The 20,918-nt window shown below is 41.5% G+C and overlaps 1 protein-coding gene across 2 annotated transcripts; it reads right to left on the bottom strand.

Moving 5' to 3' along the window:
* Window positions 1-1,091: 1,091 nt before the first annotated feature.
* On the bottom strand, window positions 1,092-17,293 carry LRRC31 (leucine rich repeat containing 31). 2 transcript variants are annotated; one of them, XM_032783705.2, is made up of 10 exons: window positions 16,756-17,293; window positions 15,530-15,787; window positions 14,007-14,156; window positions 13,452-13,619; window positions 11,920-12,087; window positions 10,432-10,599; window positions 8,864-9,031; window positions 6,485-6,652; window positions 3,758-3,925; window positions 1,092-2,505 (listed from the first exon to the last, which is right to left on the bottom strand). In XM_032783705.2, the coding sequence occupies exons 1-10, from the start codon at window positions 16,766-16,768 to the stop codon at window positions 2,186-2,188; spliced, it is 1,749 nt and encodes a 582-aa protein (XP_032639596.1). In that variant the 5' UTR covers window positions 16,769-17,293; the 3' UTR covers window positions 1,092-2,185. The 2 variants fall into 2 exon arrangements, with proteins under 2 accessions (XP_032639596.1, XP_074925051.1); XM_075068950.1 differs by lacking the exon at window positions 16,756-17,293 and having other exon boundaries at window positions 15,530-15,833.
* Between the last annotated feature and the right edge of the window lie 3,625 nt (window positions 17,294-20,918).

Raw genomic sequence — 20,918 nt, 5'->3', positions numbered from 1 at the left:
TCTGCAGTATAGCCAGTGCTGAAAGCTGCCAAAAGAATCTTCAAAATACTAAACTCCTGCACAGAAGGGGTTTCCGGCAGAGGCTCCTTCCTGAGTAAAGTGACTTGGGCTGAGAATGAGCCTAATGTGTCTTTGCCACTGGGAAAAGCTTTCTGCTTGAAGGCTCAGGACTAATTGAGCAGTACTTTATTACTCAATCTGTCCCATGATTTCAATAGGACTCCTCACTTAAGGGGCAGCTTCTGATACTACCACTTAGCAAATGTACCTTACTTTACAAATAATCCCATTGAAGTCAATGGGGCATCTCGTGGATTAAGACGCTACTCAACATGAGTACATGTTGCAGGATCTGGCCCTTTTAAAGGCAGCAATTAACATGAGCAAGGGTGGGTGAATCTGGCCCTGTCAAACAGAACAGCAGAAGGGTTACTGAACATTCTAGTCAGCTCCTTATTTAATGGGTCAGATGGGCTGAGCTCAAGACTGGGGACCAGGAAATCCTAAACTCTCTTCCTGATTATTCTGCCTTGTCTTGCTGTATGGTCTAGAGTAAAGCACTCAATTTTTTTGTGCTGATTTTCTCCATCTGCAAAGCAGAAAGAATAGTACCTACTTCACAGGGACATTGTGAGAATGTGATGGGAGGCTTGTGCTGCATATCAAACACGTAACACGTGCCCTATGGGCCTGAGCCAGGACCCAGAGGCAGGAGCAGCAGAAGCTTCCTAAAAGTGGAGGCCCACTGGCACCCTTCCCCAGAAGACCCATCCCTCTCCACCCATCACTCACCCTCCAGCCATGGTCCCCATTCTAGCACCCCTGCTCAGAGGAGTCACTAGAAGGACTCTGTCACAGGGGGGTGCTCTGCTCACCACTGGATGGCACTTCCTGCTTGCAGTTAGCTCCAGCTGGTTAGGCAATCCCTTCTCTTCCCACATGCCACTTTCCTTTCACTCCACAGACTTCCAATACAGCTGCTTTGTGACTCAGCCCTCCAGCCAGATCACACTGTGGTTTCCCCTTCTAGGGGAGTCTCTTAAGGTCTCTCTTCCATCAGCAACATCAGGCAGGCCTCAAACCTGTGTCTTGTCCCACAGTAACTCAGGCAATCTTCGCATTCACTGCTCCTAGCAGTACCACTCTGCAGTAGATGGTAGGGAAACCCAAGCCCACACACTACTCTAGGTTCCAATTCAGGGTCCTGTAACAAGCCATTAAGGTCTGTGTTTACATCCACGTTATTGTTCTCATCTCTAGACCCCTTCCTACCATGCTGCTTCTCCCTGGGGTGAGGGAGAAGATCTGCAAACTCATCTCTGTTGCTAGCTTCCTGGCTTTATAGAGGCCCTGCCTCTTCCCTCACAGTTGAGCTTCTTCCTAATTAGTACCCCCCAAGCAACCTAAACCTCCCCCATTTGGAGCTTAATTGATGGATTGGATCCACCTGTCCTAATTCAACTCTCTCAGGGCTGGTGTGAGGAGCACACTGCATCACAGACTCCCATTGCTTTCAAGGAGCAGTGGATCAGATCCTTAATGCTAATGGCTAGACTCCATGGCTGTACCTACTGAGAGAGGCAACACAGAGTAGTCTAGGTAGAGGGCAATAAAGATTGTTGCAGGGACTGAAACAGACCCTCACATAAGCAGGAAGAGCCCCAAGGGATCCTGTGATTTGTTGCAGTCGTACCCAGAATGCCTATGGCTTGCTCTGCAGCCCAGCATTGCCATGGGAATTGTCCTTCAATCTGCTGCGGTCCGTTTATAGCTCCCATATGTCATTGGCATAGCATACAGGGGCCAGAATTGTGTGCAGTCCTGAATTTTGAATAAGTGTTCCAACATGCTCCAACCTTTCTATCATCAAATATGCTTAAAGGCATTACCACAAATGAGGCAGAAGAGGCTCACATTTAAAAGGTAGCTTATTAAAAACAGTTAGATATGTCTATAAGATAGACCGACCTTCCTTACATACTCAGACATTTGGAGTTTATGTGATCAAATGGAGTTATCTGTGTATTTCACACATCAAATAACATTGTGTAGTTGGGCACTATTTCAAGAGACATGATGAAAACAGATTTACTAGTAAAAAACAGGCTATTTTCTGAGTCAGAATCACACGATACATAATGCATGTGCTACTTGGAAAGGTCTTTTCACAAACCCAAACCCTGCATCAATAGTCAAAGTGAACGTTCCTTTTGGCATCCTGATTAAAGCTTTCCAGTTGTCTCTGCTGTGATTCCGGAAGGGCCCACCTTTGCATCCCCATCTCTGTGAATGCAGGCAGCTTTGACATATCTGTTAACAACTTGCTGAACCATATTCCACAGTCACGGCAAGATGATGGCCGAAGACTGACATCCAACTCTGAAAGTTCTTTGAGTGCAGTTAAGCCTTGAAAGAAAGTGGCCCATCCTTCGTCAGAAACACTGTCATTATAACTCAGGTCTAGCTTCTGTAATTTGGCTAGATGACCAGCTTGGACCTCTAATGCTGAAAGAAATGGATATTGGAATACATATTACAAATATTGTTTCAAAAAGCATAGGACTAAGAATAGTGCTCTTTAACTACCATGTTATTTAAGGTCCTTTAGGAATAAAACATGGGAATGATTGGTTACTAAGTGATATGAAGCATGTTGCTCAAACTAATCAGAGATACTTGCTATTGGTCTCACAAAGCCTATTTTATCGCAAAAGACATTGTGTAGTTTACAACATGCAATTCGAAGAGAACTAAAGGGATTACAAAGGTGTTAGGTTAAAAGTGTGTGGCAACCTCATGAAGGATCAGTCAGATGGAGTTTAATGTCAAGCATCGGATGAAACTGGCAGGAAGATTTTACAGTGAGGTTTGGAGAGAGAAAAATGTTGAAAGAGCCATGCCTAATTCTGGAAAGTTAATGGGAGCAGGGGCCAGGGATCTACCCTAAGAAAATTAAGACCTGTAATTTACCACTGGTGCCATTTGGACAGTGGTAGCAGAGCTCAAGCATTTTTTACCATTGTGTGGTCTACAGGGACCCAAAAGTTTTAAAGCAGCTATTACTGTACTGCCAACTCCAAGCATTCAAAAGTCATGTGTCAGGCTCCCAAAAGTCAACAGACTGGTAAAAATCATGAGATTAAAAAAAAATTATGAGAATTTTAAATTTGATTTCTGGTGTTTGAAACTTCAGGGTTCACATTTTCCAGCACTTCTCAGCAACTAAGAGGGGTAGAAATTTACTTTTAAAAAAAGCTGATATTCTCTTCTAATAACATGACTCCAAGAGTTGGGGCTTTCACAAAAAAACCCCTAAAATTAAGAGATTTGGCACCACTGCAGTTATGTGTAATGCTGTTAAAATATAATTTAGCTGGAGTTACTGAGCCCAGAAATACTGGTTGTGCAATATAAAACTTCTCAGAAGTGGCTTTAAATCTAGTGTTTGCATTGTACATTTATAATTTTCTAAGTGTTGTATTTGTGAAGTAATACAAATAGCTCAGCTAAAATGGGTCCGTGCATATTTTTCCAGTATTGTCTGCACTCTTCAGTTTTTGCCCCCTCACTGTGTGAAGTACTGAGTAAATATTCCTCATCAGCAAGATGAAAATTCCCTGGTGGAAAGATACTGCCACATTCTGCCTCCTGTCATCTGATTTATGCATAAATCTGCTCTACCCAAGGAACAAGTCTCTGAATTGTGGTCTAAATGCAGCGGCTGCTTGCCTGCTAGTAAACATCACATTATACATACCTAAAAGAGTCAGATCCTCAGCCACCAAGTTACAGCTGCTCAGTCTCAACATTCGAATCTCCGTTGCCAGCTTTAGTGATTCCAAAAGCAGCTTTAGGTTCCCACCAACGCATTTATTCCAAGAAAGGTCTAATATCTCCAGTTCAGGGAGGTGAAGGGCAGTCTCAGCTGAAAAGATTAACATCAGCAACTTCTGCTTACTAACAGAAATCATCATGGCCTTAGCAGACATTTCACCATGTAGTCACCTGTAAATAGGTTTTAAGTATGTTGCCTACTTACTTGTGCTTAGAACGTAGGTTTATTGGATCTTAGTAAAAGTTAGACAAAATAAAATCTCACATACTCCCTCAAGAGTTCAACATTTGATTTTTCACATATAGAATGGGTATTTAACAGACAAGTCCTTGAGTTGTCTTTTTTAAAAGGGGTTGGGATGGTGTGAGATGTGTCAGATTGCCTGGAGCTCCCTGATATGTAGCAGTGATGAGTATCAGCTGGCCTGACCAGCTCAGTGCATCCAGCTGTGCTGCAAATATGTCACTAAAATGTATTTAAACCAAGCTTGTCAGGGGTAGTTGATAAACAGGTTTTTCCTGACAAAAAAAGTGGCTGACCCCTCAAGCTAGGTGGCCTATTCATTTGTATCACAGGTTGCAGGAAGATCATTTGCATTGTAAAAATCACAAGTGTTGGAGAAGCCAGTATGGCATTTACACCAGACAGCCTGGTGTCTACATCCCCAGGGGAAAGGAACTTTATTTGGGGATACACTTCAGAAGAAAACATTTCAGAGTTTTACTGGGCTATAAAGACAGTAGGAGAGAATCCCTAAATTATCCTTTATCTGAGCAGACAAAGAAACTAAGTGCTGTGAACTTTGTATTTGGATCCTGGCTAAGGACTAGCCATACTGGAAGAATGTCTATGGTGAGAAAACTATGAACAAATGACTAGTTTGTCAAGTTGTGTTTCAGGCTAAGTAGAGTATTTTAACTTTTGTTTGTTTGTAACCATTTCTATCCTTATTCCTTCTACTTGATTGATATCACTTAAATCAATGTCTTTTTGTTAATAAATTTGTTTTGGTTTTACTATTAACCAGCTTGGCACTGTGATTGAAGGGAAGGATATGTTAACCCCAGTTAAACTAACAGGCTGCTGTGTTTTGTCTCTTGATAGGAGCAGCAAACCTGAAACAGTTTTGTGAGTACTACGGTGCATGAGGCTGTGTATTGCAGAGTAGGGTTGCCAATTTTGGTTGAACAGATTCGCGGAGGTCTCATCACACCACGTGATCTTTAATTAAAAATTAATCTTTCATTCCTGGAGACTCCAGGCCAATACTGGAGGGTGGCAACCTTACTGCAGAGACATTTGTGGGGGGAGAACTTGGGGCTGGAAGGGTTGTTGAAACCCCCCGGCAGAGTAATAGGGAAGTGAAAGCCAAGGTGTGATCAGCAAGCTTGAATGCAGGCTGTTGGTGTCAAGTCTGTGGGCATATGGGGTCATGTGTCCCCTCACAGATTTGCTGTTTGGCTTGTATTGAGCATGCTCACATGGACTGAGCATGCTCAGGAACACTGCTGAAGCCGGCTGCCCTCACTCTGCCCCACCCTACACTCACTATCAGCAAGCACAGGTCATTTCTGTCTGTGGGCCGCACAGCAGCAAAGCATTTAGGCACCCAGAGCTGCAAGGCAGGTGTTAACTGAACCCCTTACTGGCCTGGGTGAAACACCCAGATGGGTGTTTTGTTCTACATTAGCAATATTGGCCTGATCCAGCCCCACTGAAGTCAATTTAATGTAAAAAGAGCAATTTTGACCATTTTATGGCAAATGAAGCAGTTCTTGATGCAAACCCATGAATTAAAGGCAAGATTCATTACATTTTCTGACAATGCTGACTTCAAGATATCAAGAAATCACTATTCAATAATAATATTTTACGCTTCTTTAGCACAGTACCTGCAAAGACCTCAGACCAGTGCTAGCTTGATTCTGCTTCCTCTGAAGTCAGTGGAAATTTTGCTATTGACTTCAGTAGAGCAAGCAGTAATAAACAACAGGTTCTTTTTTCTGTATGCAACATTTTACTATAATCCCTTTTATAAGCTCTTGATTTGCACACTGGCTGCTTACTTGGAGGCCAGAAAGTTTCTGTTGGTAACTAGAGATGAAAAAACTTTACTCAAACAAAGGTATATGCTCACGACTATAGGTCTCTGTTATGGGCATGTGTCAAGATCCCTTTGCACTCAGGAGTAGTAAATATTAAGACATCAGTATTAAATGGATAATTATCACAAGGTCTGCCCACTAATGATTACAATTCCAGCGAAGTATGAGGTCATATACTCTAGCTTTCTTTTCTAAACTTAGTAAATACATTATAGTTCTTTGGAAGATGAAGGATTAATAGGACTACATTAAAATCGGGCATAATGTGGTCAGAAGCTGTTAAATGCACCTAAGTCCTGACCTATAGTACTCTTGGTATTCCACTTTCAGACTTCCCTTTGCAGACAGACCAAATTATGTGCTGGTTTTGTGATGTGGGCAGACAGAGCCAAGGGTAAGACCGAAAGATAAATTTTTACTCATGACCAAAGCCAGAATTCAACCACAGATCTGCTGAGTCCCATCAAAGGACAATGCAAAACTACTGTACTATCGCATCTTGCTGCATACAAAGAATATATAATAGTTTAAAAATCATTCCTACCTAGTGACGCAAAAGAATCTTCCCCTAAAGAGCAACTGCTGACGATCACAGATTTCAACTTTGGTAAAAATCTAAGCCTGCTAAAAAGGTAGTTGGAAGACACTCCAATATTTTTATTGGATGATAAATTCAGCTCCTGAAGACTCGAGAGTAAAGGTATCACCTGTGCTTTAAAAATACACAATATTTATTAGTCATTGTGATCCTAAATTACTATATAGCTGTAGTTTTATTTGCTACAACTACTTTTATTTATAACTCAACCCAAAACATAGTCAGATTCTGACACCCTTGCTCATGCTGAGTAATACTTTACTCCATAAATAGTCCCATTCTTTTCAATATGACTACTCAAGGAGTAGGTACTATTTTGCATTGAGTAAGGGTGTCAGAGTCTGGCCTCCAATAGATAGAGTAGCTGAGATTTTCAAAGCCAGCTAGGGGGTTTAAACACACAACTCCTATTAAAATTAATGGGGGAATCTATGTCCAAATCTCACAGCCTTTGCTAACCTCAAGTAGAATATGTTCATATAATATATACCAGTAGATAGGTATCAAAGTCCTAATATGTGTGCATCAAATGAAAAATAAATCACTAGAATTATTACTTAAATGATTAAATTAACTCTTCTCCTTACTAGTATTACTTCATCAGTAGCTTTTCACATTATCTTCCCCATCAGGAGGACCAAGACTGTACACTTCAAGTCATGGGATTTTTTTACTCTAAAGGTTAAAATTCATGTCAAAATACAATGGTAACAGAAAACAAAGAAACCAAACCATCTCCTTGGTGAGAGGTGAACTGTATATTTCCTGTAATATTAAGTGAAAATAGTGCTCTTGAGAGGGGTTTGTACAATGAGCCCTGGAGAATGAAGTCTTCGGTTTCTTCAAAGAACAGCAGTACAAGCTTTCCTAACACCACCCTGCCATTGTATTTCTGCCTTGATATGTAGTTACCACTACGGGCCACAGGGGAGTTCAATTTTCACATGCATTCATCTCTTGGAGACATGCCAATTTACACCAGCTGAGGATCTGGCCCTTGGTTTCTCCAGTGTGATCAATTAACAAAACAAGATTGCCTAGTTGGTGCTAGTCAGGGCAGGCTCCAGGCATCAGTACAGGAAGCAGGTGCTTGGGGCGGCTAATGGAAAGGGGCAGCATGTCCGGGTCTTCGGCAGAGTGAAGGACCTGTCACTGAGTTGCTGCCGAAGAATGAAGCAGCGCGGTAGAGCTGCCGCCGAAATGCCGCCGTCCACAGCTTTATCTTTTTTTTTCCCCCCACTTCGCCGCCTGGGGCAGCAAAAAAGCTGGAGCTGGTCCTAGTGCTAGTGTCAATGGCCATGTCTAGACTACCTGCCGTATCAGCGGGTTAAAATCGATTGCTCGGGAATCGATATATCACGTCTCATCTAGACGCGATATATCGATCTCTGACCGCGCTTATATCGATTCCGGAACTCCACCAACCCCAACGGAGTTCCGGAATCGACATGGCGAGCCGCGGACATCGATCCCGCGCAGTGAGGATGGGTGAGTAAATAGATTTTAGATATTCGACTTCAGCTACGTTATTCACGTAGCTGAAATTGCGTATCTAAAATCGATTTTACCCCGTACTGTAGACCAGCCCTATGATGTGGACATTTGTCCAAATGGGCCTATGTCGCTTGCATTGAGAAATGCCCCTTTAGTGTTGTGGCCTAACAAAAATAATATTCTAACGGTATTTTCTCTCCATTCAAGGGGCTCAAAGTACTTTACAAACATTAATGAATTAACCCTCACAAAATCTCTGTGAGGCAAGTAACTGTTACTAGCTCCATTTTACACATGAGCCTAAGGCCTAGTCTACACCAGAAAATTAAATCGGTTTAACTGTATGAAAAATCCACACCCCTGAGAGGTGCAGTGAAGCTGACCTAAGTCCCCATGTAGACAGCGCTAGGTCAACAGAAGAATTCTTCCATTAACCTCTTGTGGGGGGTGGATTACCTGTGCCAATGGGAGAATCCCTCCTGTCGGCATAGGTAATGTCTACTCTGATGTGCTACAATGCCTCAGCTGCAGTGATGCTGCTGTAGTGTTTAAGTGTAGGCAAGTCCTAAGGTGCTGAATGAGGGAAACTGCAGGTTCTTAGCACCTCTCAGGATCAGCCCCCATGTGACTAACTCATGATCATGACTCCCAGTCCTGTACCTTAACCAAAAAGCTAGTTGTTCTCCACAATCACTGCACTGCCAAATCTGCGTGGATAAACTAGTCCTGACTATTACAATCTGATGGAGGTGGGGTCCATTTTCTGCCTGTGAGAAGTTTTCAAAGTTAAAAACATTTATATTCTTAATAATTTTCTAACAATGTTCTTACTGAGAACCACCATGTCCTCTTCTGTTACACAGAACTGGTGGAGATCCAGGACTTCTAGGTCTTTAAAACTGGCCAAATGAGCTGCTGAGTCCTTAAACCCTCCACCAATGTCTTTATTGCACGATAGGTCTAATTTGTTTAGCTCTGGTAAGTACTGGAAAGCCCTGTCTAAAATGAAAAAGGCAGAATTCATGGTTACTGAATATTCTAACACATAAGGCAGACTGTGGACTTAACGTTTGTTTACTCTAGCGTTAATATTTGCGAAAGGTGTTGGAATGACAGCTCTGGAGAATGAGGTTTTCTGTGTAGTTACAACAGAAGTAAGTCAACATTGCAAAGCTCTTCCCACCAATGTCCCTCAACCTTACTCTAAAAGAACCACCCAAAAGTGAGAGAGCAGCTCACCCTTCATACCCATTAATACTAGTCTATTTACTGAGAATACCATCAAGGGTGCCAAATAGCATCAACTGTGATACTGAGTTTTATGTGGTGAATAATTAGTCCACTAGGAACTAGACAAAGATAATCTGGACAGACTTCAGGTGATGACTTTTAGGTTCTGTCTATACTGCAATGTAAGCTCATGCTTGGGCCTGGGCATCTACATTATACTACCGTTGTGCTAACCCAGGGCTTGTCCCATGGACCCAGAACCCTGCAGGGCTGCAAAGTCCAAGCTCAAGTCAAGCTGAGGCCCAGGAGCTGAGCCCTATTGCTTTACAGTCACAGCCCTACTTGACTCAGGTCCCGGGAGTCATCCAGAAGTAACCCACAATTCCATGGGACAACTTACTTAGTCCTCTCTATCTCAACAATTTGCAATCCACTCTATTGAAAATGGAAGACCCTCAACCTCCCCTCACCCCGCCTCTCCAGCAAATGGCAGCAGCTCAGGTCAGTGTTAACCCATTCTGTTCTGATCACCAATTTGCAAGCATACTATCAGAGAGCCTCCTGGGTTTGCAAAGGAAAGCGAACTGGTCAAGCCTTTTGCAAAGCGAGCTACTTCCTGGTAAGGTGCAGGCCAGGCAGTAAAGTTTCCCCACAGTGCACTACATTCCTAGGGCTAGAGCAGCCACATTTCAGGAGGTAGGGAGGGCGAAGCTCTAGGGACTCTGGGATATGATTATTTTGGCCTGGGTCTGCACACTTCAGTGTGGATGCCAAAGGCCTAGGTCTGAGCATGGGTCACAAAAGTCTTAACCTAGGGTTAAAATACAGTGTAGATGCTCAAGCCTAGGGTTCCCTAACATGGGTCAGCTGACTCAACCCCCACTAACCCTGGGCTTACATTGCAATGTAGACATACTGGTGTTACTAGCCCCTTAAGATGACTTTGAACCAAGAAACTAGAGCTGAAAGTCTGTTTCCTTTACTAAACAACTTAATCCCCAAACAGAAGAGAATAATTGTCTATCAATATTTTTGATATTGTTATGATTCTTGTGATTTCTATCACACAAAATACCTATTTCATTGCCTGTAGTCTAGACATTTCCTTAGATGGGTTTTAGATTTAGATCTGGTGTTCCAAATGTAAACCACACTAAATCTAGACTAACCTAAATACTGGAGGCCATCTTGCTTTAATCCACACATGTGCAAATATAATTCTTTCAACACTGGCACATTTTTCAGTTCCTGAGCAATACTCTTCATACTGCAGCCAATGTTTCTGTTAATAGAAATATCTAATACTTCAAGGTCATGGATGACATTTAGAACCTGAGCTGAAATAAAAGGAAAACAGAATTGATTAGTTACCAGATTTACTGGAAGGATATTGCAGAAAACACCACTATAAACAGGAATGAGCCAACTTGTTTTGTCTACATTCAAACACATTCTAACAACATGGGCTCAAAAGTTTGATTTAAATTAATTGGGTTCATGGTCTGCTTAAGAAATGCAGTGAACAAAGGAGTCAGGAGGGACCAGAGAAATAAAAATCAGTGAAACAGTAGGGTGAGAAAATGGAAAAAATACAAAGAACTGTACAACAAGGAACAGTGAGGGGAAGAGAGAACATTCTAATGCAAAAGGATGAACTATATATATTGAATACAGACCACCTACTGGAGCTATTCTAGCTTTGGGGAGTGGGAAGAAGGTTTAATCCTTTACCTTTAGTTCATAGCACAAAAGTTTCCCTTTAGACAGAAAAACTTTTTCAAAATACAGAATCACTTCAAAAGAACACAATATTAAGTCATGGGGTGGGTGCAGAGGGAAAAAATAAGTGTCATAAACTCAACTAGTTTTGCAAACCCCATGAATCCTCCACCAATAAACCCACAAGGTTCAGGAAATCTTGAACACTGCAAAGATCATAAATGCCAAACTATGGCATCTTTCCACTGACTTCCATGGCTTTGGGTCAGGCCCTACAAGTGAATAAATAACATAACATATTTCTAGTACCTTCGTCCACACTAGAACACTTCTTGGTGAAACAGGTATTCTTACCCCATTTTGGGATGGTAAAAACCATGGCACAGATAGACTTGGGCCAATTATACATCTGGCCCTATTCATGTAATGAGCTTCACACCGTTGGGGCTTGGGTTCCCAAATTTAGTCACATAAATATAAATGGCCTGATTTTCAGAGGGGCTTAGCACTTGAAGCTCTCACTTAAGTCTTTCTCTGTTTGAAGAGTCTCCAGACCTCTGAAAATCAGGCTTTTTTATTCATGTGCTTAAATACACATTTAATTGTCTAACTGTAGACTCTCAGCTTAGAAAATTTTGGCCTAAGTGACTTGCCCAAGGTCACACAGGAAATTACTGGCAACACAGAGATTCAAACCCAAATATCCTTCCTCCCAACCTCATGCTATAACCACAAAATCATCCTAACTCATACGGTTAGAAAAAAGGGCTTCTTTGGAAACCAATACAGATACTGTTATAGTGGCCAGCCAGAAATTTAATAACTTTCAATCAATACTAAGCTTAATATTGATTCTTGTAAAATGCCAAAACTGAAACCAAAAAAGTTGCAGTTCTGAGGAGCCAGTATTTCAACATAGGTACATGAAATACACTTACCTAGAGATTCTCCATCTTTCGCTGTTAGATTGCAATCTGTAAATTTTAGGATTTTGATCTTGCAGCCTGTCTGGAATCTTTTGGTCAAGAGGGATAGTTTTCCACCTATGTTATTATTCCAGGATAAATCCAGTTCTTCAAGGTGAGGAATGGTTTTAAGTGCCTCTCCTGTTACAAAGCACCCAGAAGTCGAAGATGAATCATTCTAGATACTATTTTGAGTACAGGATAAAAATACAGTTTAACACCATATGAAAGGATGTCACTAGTCATTTCATCCTCATTTTAATTATGCAGTTTTGTTGGGTTTTCTTATTTGAAAAAGAAAATGCAAGTCAGGAGGTGATTTGCTGTTGCATAAGTACACATACCTAGTAACACACACACACAACCCTCCTACTCTCCACCCCTGACACTTAGGTCTTGTCTACACTGCCATGTTACAGTGCTGAAACTTTCTCGCTCAGGGGTGTGAAAAAACACCCCCCTGAGCGACGCAAGTTTCAGCGCTGTAAAATGGCAGTGTAGACAGTGCACCAGTGCTGGGAGCAGCACTCTTAGTGCTGGCAGCTACTCCCCTTGAGGGGGTGGGTTTTTTTACAGCACTGAGAGAGCTGGTGGAAAAAGGGGCAGAGACAGGCTAGAGAGAAAAAATATCGACTGGAATAGGTAAAATATAAAATACACAAGAAAGAAAAGAAAGGTAGAGAGTATAAAAAAAAGGAATGAGAAAAAAATCAAACAATAAATTAAAAGTAGACTCAAGCTCATGCCATAGTTTGTGAACCTCCAAAATAATCCATAAACTTGCAGAGCCCCAAACTCCCCTGAGTTTGCCCTTCCTTTGTGCGTACACAATGAACTCACTCACAGTAGTAAATTCTATGTTCAGTGGTAAGTGTTTACAAGATCAGGGTCTCTTATACAAATACCATCTCTAAAATGGGACATCATCCCTTGTTGGGTGGCCTGTTGCAGCCAATTACAGCAAAACAGTGAGAGAAAGGCAAATCTTGGCCAAATTTCTTCCAAAAAGCAGAATGATCTTGAATGCTTACACTGAACAGACAGCCCATCTGTTTTTAAGGTCTCTTCCACAAGATATCGGTATCTTCATCTGCACAGAGCTCCCTGTATTTGCTACTGAAGGAAAAAAGGCCTAAACTGATCATGCTGTGATTTGATCTTCCAATTCTGAGCAGTCTACCAGCAGGTATTTCAAGCTCATTGCTTAAAATGTTAAGCCAGTTTAAGTAATTTTGTTGCACTTGTGCAAATAGGCCCTGATTCCTCAACCATTCTGCATGTGAGTGACTTTTTGCCCATGAATAGCCCCATTGAACTCAATGGGACTAATCTTACGTATAAAGTTACTCGCAAGTATATGTGTTTTATACTTCTTTATAGCTGAGAGTTTACAGACACAGAGAGACTTTGGCTGCTGTGGTGTGATGGAAGCATAGATTTAATAGCTCACAATAGACCCTTGGTAATGAGTGGTTTGGAAAGTAAACGTAACTGCCATACTGTACCTAAAGAAGTAACATCCTCAGCTGTCAACTTGCAGTTGTTTAGTTGCAGGATTTTTAACTTGCTCACATGATGGAGCCGAAGAGCAAGGGGTTTCAGAACCCCTCCCACAAAATCGTTCCAGGAAAGATTGAGCTCCTCCAGCTCTGGTAGAAAAGGTAACACAGCAACTAGAGGTAAAACAAACAGCAAAAATAACCAACTTAATTTGTGAATATGTGTGTGTCAATATGCCTTACTATAGAGGTGCTTTTCTAAACTAATATGGTAACATGATACAGAGTGATTTGTCTTCAGAATAAACTGTGCCTCAGTTTCCCTATCTGTAGAATGGGTATAAGGCTATCTACCTGATTTACAGCATTGTTGTGTGGCTTAAATTGTTAATGTTTGCAAAATCCTTTGGGATCTTCAGATGAAAATCCTGAATAAGAAGAAAGTATAATTACCAGAGGGAGAGAGGAAAGGAGTGGGGTTGGACTATTTCATTGGCGAATGAGAATAGAAGACTCTGTTCCAGAAGCTTTCAGTAGGTAGGTGGGAAAACTTGTGCTTACCCAGCTCCAATAAATCTGTTCCATCTAAGGCACAATTATTTAGGTCCATATTCTTGCTGCTGGGCTTCTTACCCAGTTTCTGCATGAACTGCTTAACGCTCCACACACCAGATGTTGTGTTTGTTTTGGAAATGAGATGTGGAGGTTTGTCTGCATAACCAAAAAAACAGGATTGTGGTTACCTTTAACAGTAATCTTACTGATGAGATTTTGTCTTGTGTAACTACAACTGTCATCTTAAGACATAATGAAACATACTGACCCTGGCAGAACTTGTGGAATGCCTGCATTCCCATTTTAGAGATTACTGGTGAAACCTCTGTACCATGTCAATTGTCCATTGTTAGACTGAGTAATGGGAACAGGTTCACCATGCCCTGGTTGATGGTACCTTATGGTACCTGATTCTGTTGGTGTCAAAAGTCTCTAGTGAAGTCTTTGGGCTGGTCTACACTAGAGACTTTTGACACTTATAGCACCAGTTCAAGCATACAAAATGCTTGTAAATCACTAAGCAGATGTATTCTGTGTATCATTACCCCTGCACTAGTCCTGCACAAGTATTATAACCCCCTCAGTTCAGCCTGACTATTACAGTGCTGGTATAGTTTGGAAGTACAGGCAATGGAGCTTCACCAGTTCAATTAGTCATTGCAGCGCAATCCCACAAGGCTTCTGCTCCGTCCTTCAATGACAGCTCTGACCACTGTTTCTACCATCCGTTAACCTTGCCGAGTAGGTACTGAGGTGGGTCTTGGCGAGTCTTGGCTCTGCACAGCAACCCCCCTTTCATCTTATTTATTCATTCCAATTCGTACATAAAGTAACAGTGCACCTATCCTGGCCTTTAGGAACACTTAGCAAATATGTAAAAATACTCCTGCAACAATTTTACTTAATACCCCTGGCCAAAAGTGAGCAGCCAAAAGCTGCACAAAAGACTGTAACCCCTTCTTTCTACATTTTGCCTCTTCACCCCATCTCCACCCCTTTTGAAAACCTCACCTTCCACCAGCCTTTCAATAATAGCTTTATTTCTTCCGTAGCACAAAGGTTAATAGCAACCTTGTATACACACACAAATTAGAAGATTGATTTCCAGCCTCACGATATCAAGTGGTGAGAAATATCTGCTTTCATTGTTGTCTTAAAATTGCTTTAGCAGCAGGGTGCGCAGAAGCTGACCTTGAACACAAGCAAACCAAGCTACCACTTGAGGTGCTGATGTCCCACATAAACTCTGCAACTGATGAGCTGACTCTGACATTGACTTCTGGCACTAGGAATCAAGAGTGAGGTAACTCAAAAGCTTTATCCCTCCAGCCTCAGCAACATGGGTCCCAGTTCTTGATTTATGTCCCTCAGATTATAAGGCACAGCATGATAGTGGCTTAATCAGGAGAAAACAACACATACAAAATAAACTACCAACAACAAATCAGGGGATTCTGGATAGCAGTAAAACCAACCACTCATTCATCAATACATTTCTAATGCACCCATCACTGTGGTATCAGCATTACCTGCTACATGGGGAGCTTGCTCGTCATTCTGATTATCTGGTCTAGAGTTACTGATTTCTGCTCCTTCACTTTCTCTTTTGCTTTCGCGGTGAGATTTCCCAGTATGTAAGCCCCTGAAGAATCTAGTGCCTGATGAGCACTGATGTTTTCCCTTTTCCGCAAAGGATTTCTTCCTTTGGATTTGGTTCATAATCAACTGAAATGGGGACCTCTTCAAGATGCCCTCTTCACATCTATCCTGGGAACTCTGGTTTGCTTCTTTCAGAGGATTGACAAACATAGGTAGAACAGTTTTTAGCAACATTTATTAATTGGTTACCTGCGCCCCCCAACCCAATAGTGGATATTATCAGGAATTTCTTAGCTACTTTCACACCATTCTCTCCATGTCAGTATCAATAGTATACGACTCAGTGGACCAGATTCTGAACTCATTGCAATTCCTGTTGCCTTCAAAGGGAGCTGAAGATGTTTAGCACCACAGTGGAGGAGCTCAATATTTTACACAAGTGGACCTAATGATCCCAAGTCTCTGCTATATTGGTGCCTTTTTATGTTAGTTCATTGGGTATAGTAGTCCTAAAAGCCACTTTCTCTCTTCAATGGAGGGGAATACCTGGATGGGTGGCCTCTATTTCACCTCCTACCTAACAGTGCACATGAAAATTATTTGCAGACATCTGAGTGCCAAGTGTTGGGGATGACATTCTGGAAAGGCTCCCACTGGTTTCAGTGGAGTTAGGATTTTACCCTCTGTATTTACACCAGCCAGAAAAGCCTTGTGATTTGCTTTTACCAGCTAATTTCAGGTACAGTGCAAGCATTACTTCTCTCAAAAGGAAAACAAAATTGTAAAGTAACAGAAGAAACACTGGGTCCTTCATATATAATTCTTATGCTATTTTACCAGCAATTAGGCTGAAGGAAGAAATGATAAAAACAAAATCTGTTGGCAAACAGTCCTTTTACATACAGCTAATTTTATGCCACTTTGTTTTTAAATGTTTTATTTGGTTTTCATGTCTCTGCAGAGGTGGGAAAGGAGAACTTCTAAATATAATTTATTTATTAGTTGATTAGTCACTACTATGTTTCTCATGACCAATGTACATAACAAATAATATAATATAAAGCAGAATTATATATACAAGTAAAGCAATGCTGTTTACATTTGTAACTTTTCATGTATTGGGACTGTAATATTTTTAATAGACAAAGTTACATACCTGTCTTTTCCATTTCTGGAATAAAGGATCCCTTGCACCTTTTAAAGCACTTTCATGGCTTGGAAAACAAATGTACCATTCTCTAGAAGTGAAGTTCTCTCTTCCTTAAATGCCAGATTTGTCTGGGTGGTTTCATTTTTATTGTTGTTGTCTACCAGAGAGTTTCTGTCTTTGCAAACTCGAAATCAGCTGCTTGCTACAAACCAGTTGATCAACTGCAATTTGTTGGGCTGTTTGTTCTGCTGAATTTGAGCTACTAGGTCTCGCAAAATATTTAGCAAACACTCTTTTTGTAACCAGGTCCACGAATAATTCATTTGACTAGTCTTGTCAGTTTTCTTTTTAGAATAAATTAATAGTAAAAAAATGAGGAAGTCATTGCATGGACTTCGGTACTGAGCTTTCTACCTCCCACAGCTTGTTGGAAACAGCTGATTTTAGAAGGGCTGAGTCAGTTTATAGATCAAATTACATGAGTATCTGAAGAAAAAGCTCTTTGTTTCCTCCACCTCTTCACTCACTCTCAGTACACTCCAAAAGAACTGCAGGAGTGTGAGCAAAGTAGAGCATTTAAATAGTTTGCATACTTTGGTTGGAAATGTTTTAGTAAGAGGGATAATAGAGGCTTGTTCATTTTCATTCACCTTAGGTACTCGATTGTCTGGACTGTAAACTGATGCAGTTTATCATAGGCCAAACTTGAAATCCTTGCTCAGTCACAGCTCCAACTGAAGTCAGTTTTGACTGAGTAAAGTTTGCAGCAGCTGTCCCTGTATGTTTAACTGTATGGCAATATCAGTTCAGTTCCTAGTCGACAAGAGTCCACAAACCAAGATACACCACCATGACTCCTACTAGCAGGGCCAGCCCTAGATCAAATGGCGTCCCTGCCAAGGAGTGACTTTGGCACCTCCACCCCTCCATTTGTTAAACTTTTGAATGCCTTACAGCACCCCAGGAGGTCACCTGGCTCACTTGCCCCTAAATCCAGCCCTGGCTACTGGTAAGCAATTGTGTCTACAGTCACAGAAGAAAGGCTAAGGACTGTATGGCTCATGGAGACTGAACAACCCTCACCCTATGCCTCCTCCTTGACCCGGAGGTAATTCTTCCGGGTCAAGGAGGAGGCATAGGGATAGGGCTATATATGGAAGCTTGCTCTGCCATTTCCTGCGTTGTACAGACGCTCCCCGGGTTATGTAAGCAATTCCGCACTTACGGAAAAAGTTCCATAAGTTCCGAAAGGTAGAATTTTTTTTATTTTTTTTGTAACGGTCGGGTATACATTCCCAACTTACGCAAAATTCGAGTTATGCAAGGAGTTCTGGAACAGAACGCTTGCATAAGTTGAGGAGCCTCTGTATCTGTTTTGTGGGTAAACGGAGTACCTTCATCTCCAGGACCATGAGAATGCCCCCCTGAGTGAGCATTAAATCCATTCAAATAATACATTAATAAAAATTAAGGAATATGAGTTAGTAAATCCATCCTCAGAGGAGTCTGTGTGCCCAACACACAGAAAGCTACTGGGATCACAAACAGAGGCCCACTGATAAAAAATCATGAACTCAGCAAGACCTACCCAAACCACCAAAGATACTGACAAACCAGAAGGCATTTGGCAAAGAACAACAAAATTGATCAGCAGGGCTGGAGGGAATGATTTAAAAGCAATTACATCGTTTGGCTAAAAGACAGGTGGTGTGGGTAAACATGATAGCAGTCTGCAAATACCTTTATGGTTTAAACACCAAAGAGAGGGAGGAATTATCTAGGGCGATGTACAGGGGTATAGCTAGGAGTAAACAGGATGAGATTAAGATAAGACAGGAAAAACCTGAAGTGAATATCAGGAAAAATCTTCTTGACAGTATTAGATTGTGAAAGTCTCCCAGTTATGCTTGGGATGGGATGTTTACACTAGACTGGAAAAACAAATAGAAAACATACTGCAATGAACTCACTACATTTCTCTGGCAGGGGGATGGAGGAGTTGGCCTAACAGGTCTTTTCCATTTCCAGCTACTATATTTCTACAAGTAGGTCTCTACTGGCCTTTACCATTCTTTAGTATTATCCTACGCCAGGAATGGTAATGCAATCCTGACTCCCGATGCTAGTTTCTTTGCATGGGTGATGGTTCCGATTGGTCCCATTCTGTGAGCTACGTTTTTATCATCTCACTGTGTTCCATCTCATGTCATGTCTCTGACCACATCATCTCATAGCTGCTGCCACTGTCAGATCAGTCTATCTGCCTCCAGTTTATCTGACCCACTGCCTTGCCTTGCTCTTTTCATTTCTGCTTGGAAATCGAGTGGTGGGGGTTGAAATGTGGACAAGCTGTTCCCTTCTTTCCTGCAATAAAGGCTCAGATGCTGATGAAACAGAATGCTGCACTCTCACTGCAATGCCACAGAGCCTCTTAAATTGCAGTTTGTGACAATCTGTGCTCATGGCGTTTGAGTATTTTTTTTAAAGATTCATTCAAGTTCTTTAGCTTAAAGCTAACATTAATGCTTTGACACTAACACTTCATGGGGTGTACTGTCCGTTCAAAAATGCTTTCACTGCTTCAGGGTTTTAAAGGATTATGCAGAAAATCTAGTGCCACAGCAACAGGATCTAGAAATGCTGTTTGACAGTGACCTAATTTCTTCCTCCCTTAGGGTATATCTCTGGCCTTACTTGCAGGAGCTATGATGGGAAAGGGGGCAGCAGAGTGATTCCAGTGCAGAGCAGGATGACTCTGGTCAGACAGCTGCACAGTGGTGGAGTAAACACTAACATTGCTTTGGAATGGCCCAGTTTGTGCCGTGGATTAGCATGTGCTGCAGATTGCAGTGTATGGGCCTGGTCATGTCCTCCTTACCCAGCAGTGCAATGGTCGACTTTCCCTCCAATGTGCAGTCTTGTGTAATTGCTCTACTGCTGCATGATGAAAAGATTCTGTGTCTTCTTCCCTCAAAAGGGCACCCACACTGGACCGGGCAGGACTGGCTAATGAAAGATCAGCTGTATCTCCCAGTTGCTATGCAGGGAGGTGGTTTGTGATCGCACCACTGTTTGAGTGCCCCACATAAACACGCTTGTGTGTTCTTTCCACTGTGTAATAACTGGGGTGAGGATAGGAACAAAACCTGCTCTAGAACAAAGTTAAAAATGCATCCTATTCAGAATCCACTATAGAGAGATTACTTTGGATTTTTGTAATTTGCCTCATCGTGACTCCTTAATCCAGCATATATTCCAAGGGAATAATGCCATTAGAAGATTAATGCCACAAATTGATTTGAAAAAAGGATTTGCAAACACTGAAATCCTATATTCCATGTACTTAATCACTGAGTATCATTTTGGGGATTTTCTCTTCAGTTTAGTAATGCCTCTTCTAACATAAATCCACCCTCCCAATTATTTATTTCATGCACCTATTTTAAAAAATACATCTAGTTAAAATAACACAGAACATAAGTATAGTGGGCCAAATTCACCCCTATTCTTATTCCAGTCTCTTCAATGGAGTTCCACAGGGATGAATTTGGCCCAAAGTCTATAGAGAATTTAAGGGACTTATATATTTAATAACCAAGAATTTAAAAAAAGTTATTTTGAATTCAGATTATAGCATTTAATGGCGATGGAGTCCTTTCTCTAATGTGGGCAACTTCTTAAGACAGAGATCCTGCCTTGTAGCTTGCTCCTACATCTATTGAAATCAATATAGCAAAGCTCCCATTAACTTCAGTGGTGCCAGATCAGAAATCATCACCTCACCTTAGCAAACAACATCCCAAAACTGGTCCCACACCTTATTTACAGCAATTTCAGGTCCTGGTTATATTAAAATGTTATGCTACAACACTATTAAGGAGACTGGATGAAAATAAACTTGTTTTAATGTGATTATTATGGCTGCCAATTCTTCTCACCACTTAATTTGTATATCTGCTATTTTATTTCATTATCCTGGGACAATCTCATTGTCTGCAGCCTTCACTGCTATAACCTCTTCATGCTTCTTCCCAGTTTGGTTCAAATTTGTGTGTTGGTGTCATCCACTAATCTGCTGCTGGCTACATTTAAACCAAGGGAACTCCTGCCAAAGACAGATGTGCATCAACTGTGCAAAGTCAGCCAAAAAGTCTTTGGAAACCCAGATA

This window comes from Chelonoidis abingdonii, chromosome 8 (genome assembly GCF_003597395.2).
Source record: "Chelonoidis abingdonii isolate Lonesome George chromosome 8, CheloAbing_2.0, whole genome shotgun sequence".
In the NCBI taxonomy this organism is placed as follows: Eukaryota; Metazoa; Chordata; order Testudines; family Testudinidae; genus Chelonoidis; species Chelonoidis abingdonii.
Note: the sequence above shows the minus strand (reverse complement) of the source record. Positions and strands in the feature narration are given on the sequence as shown.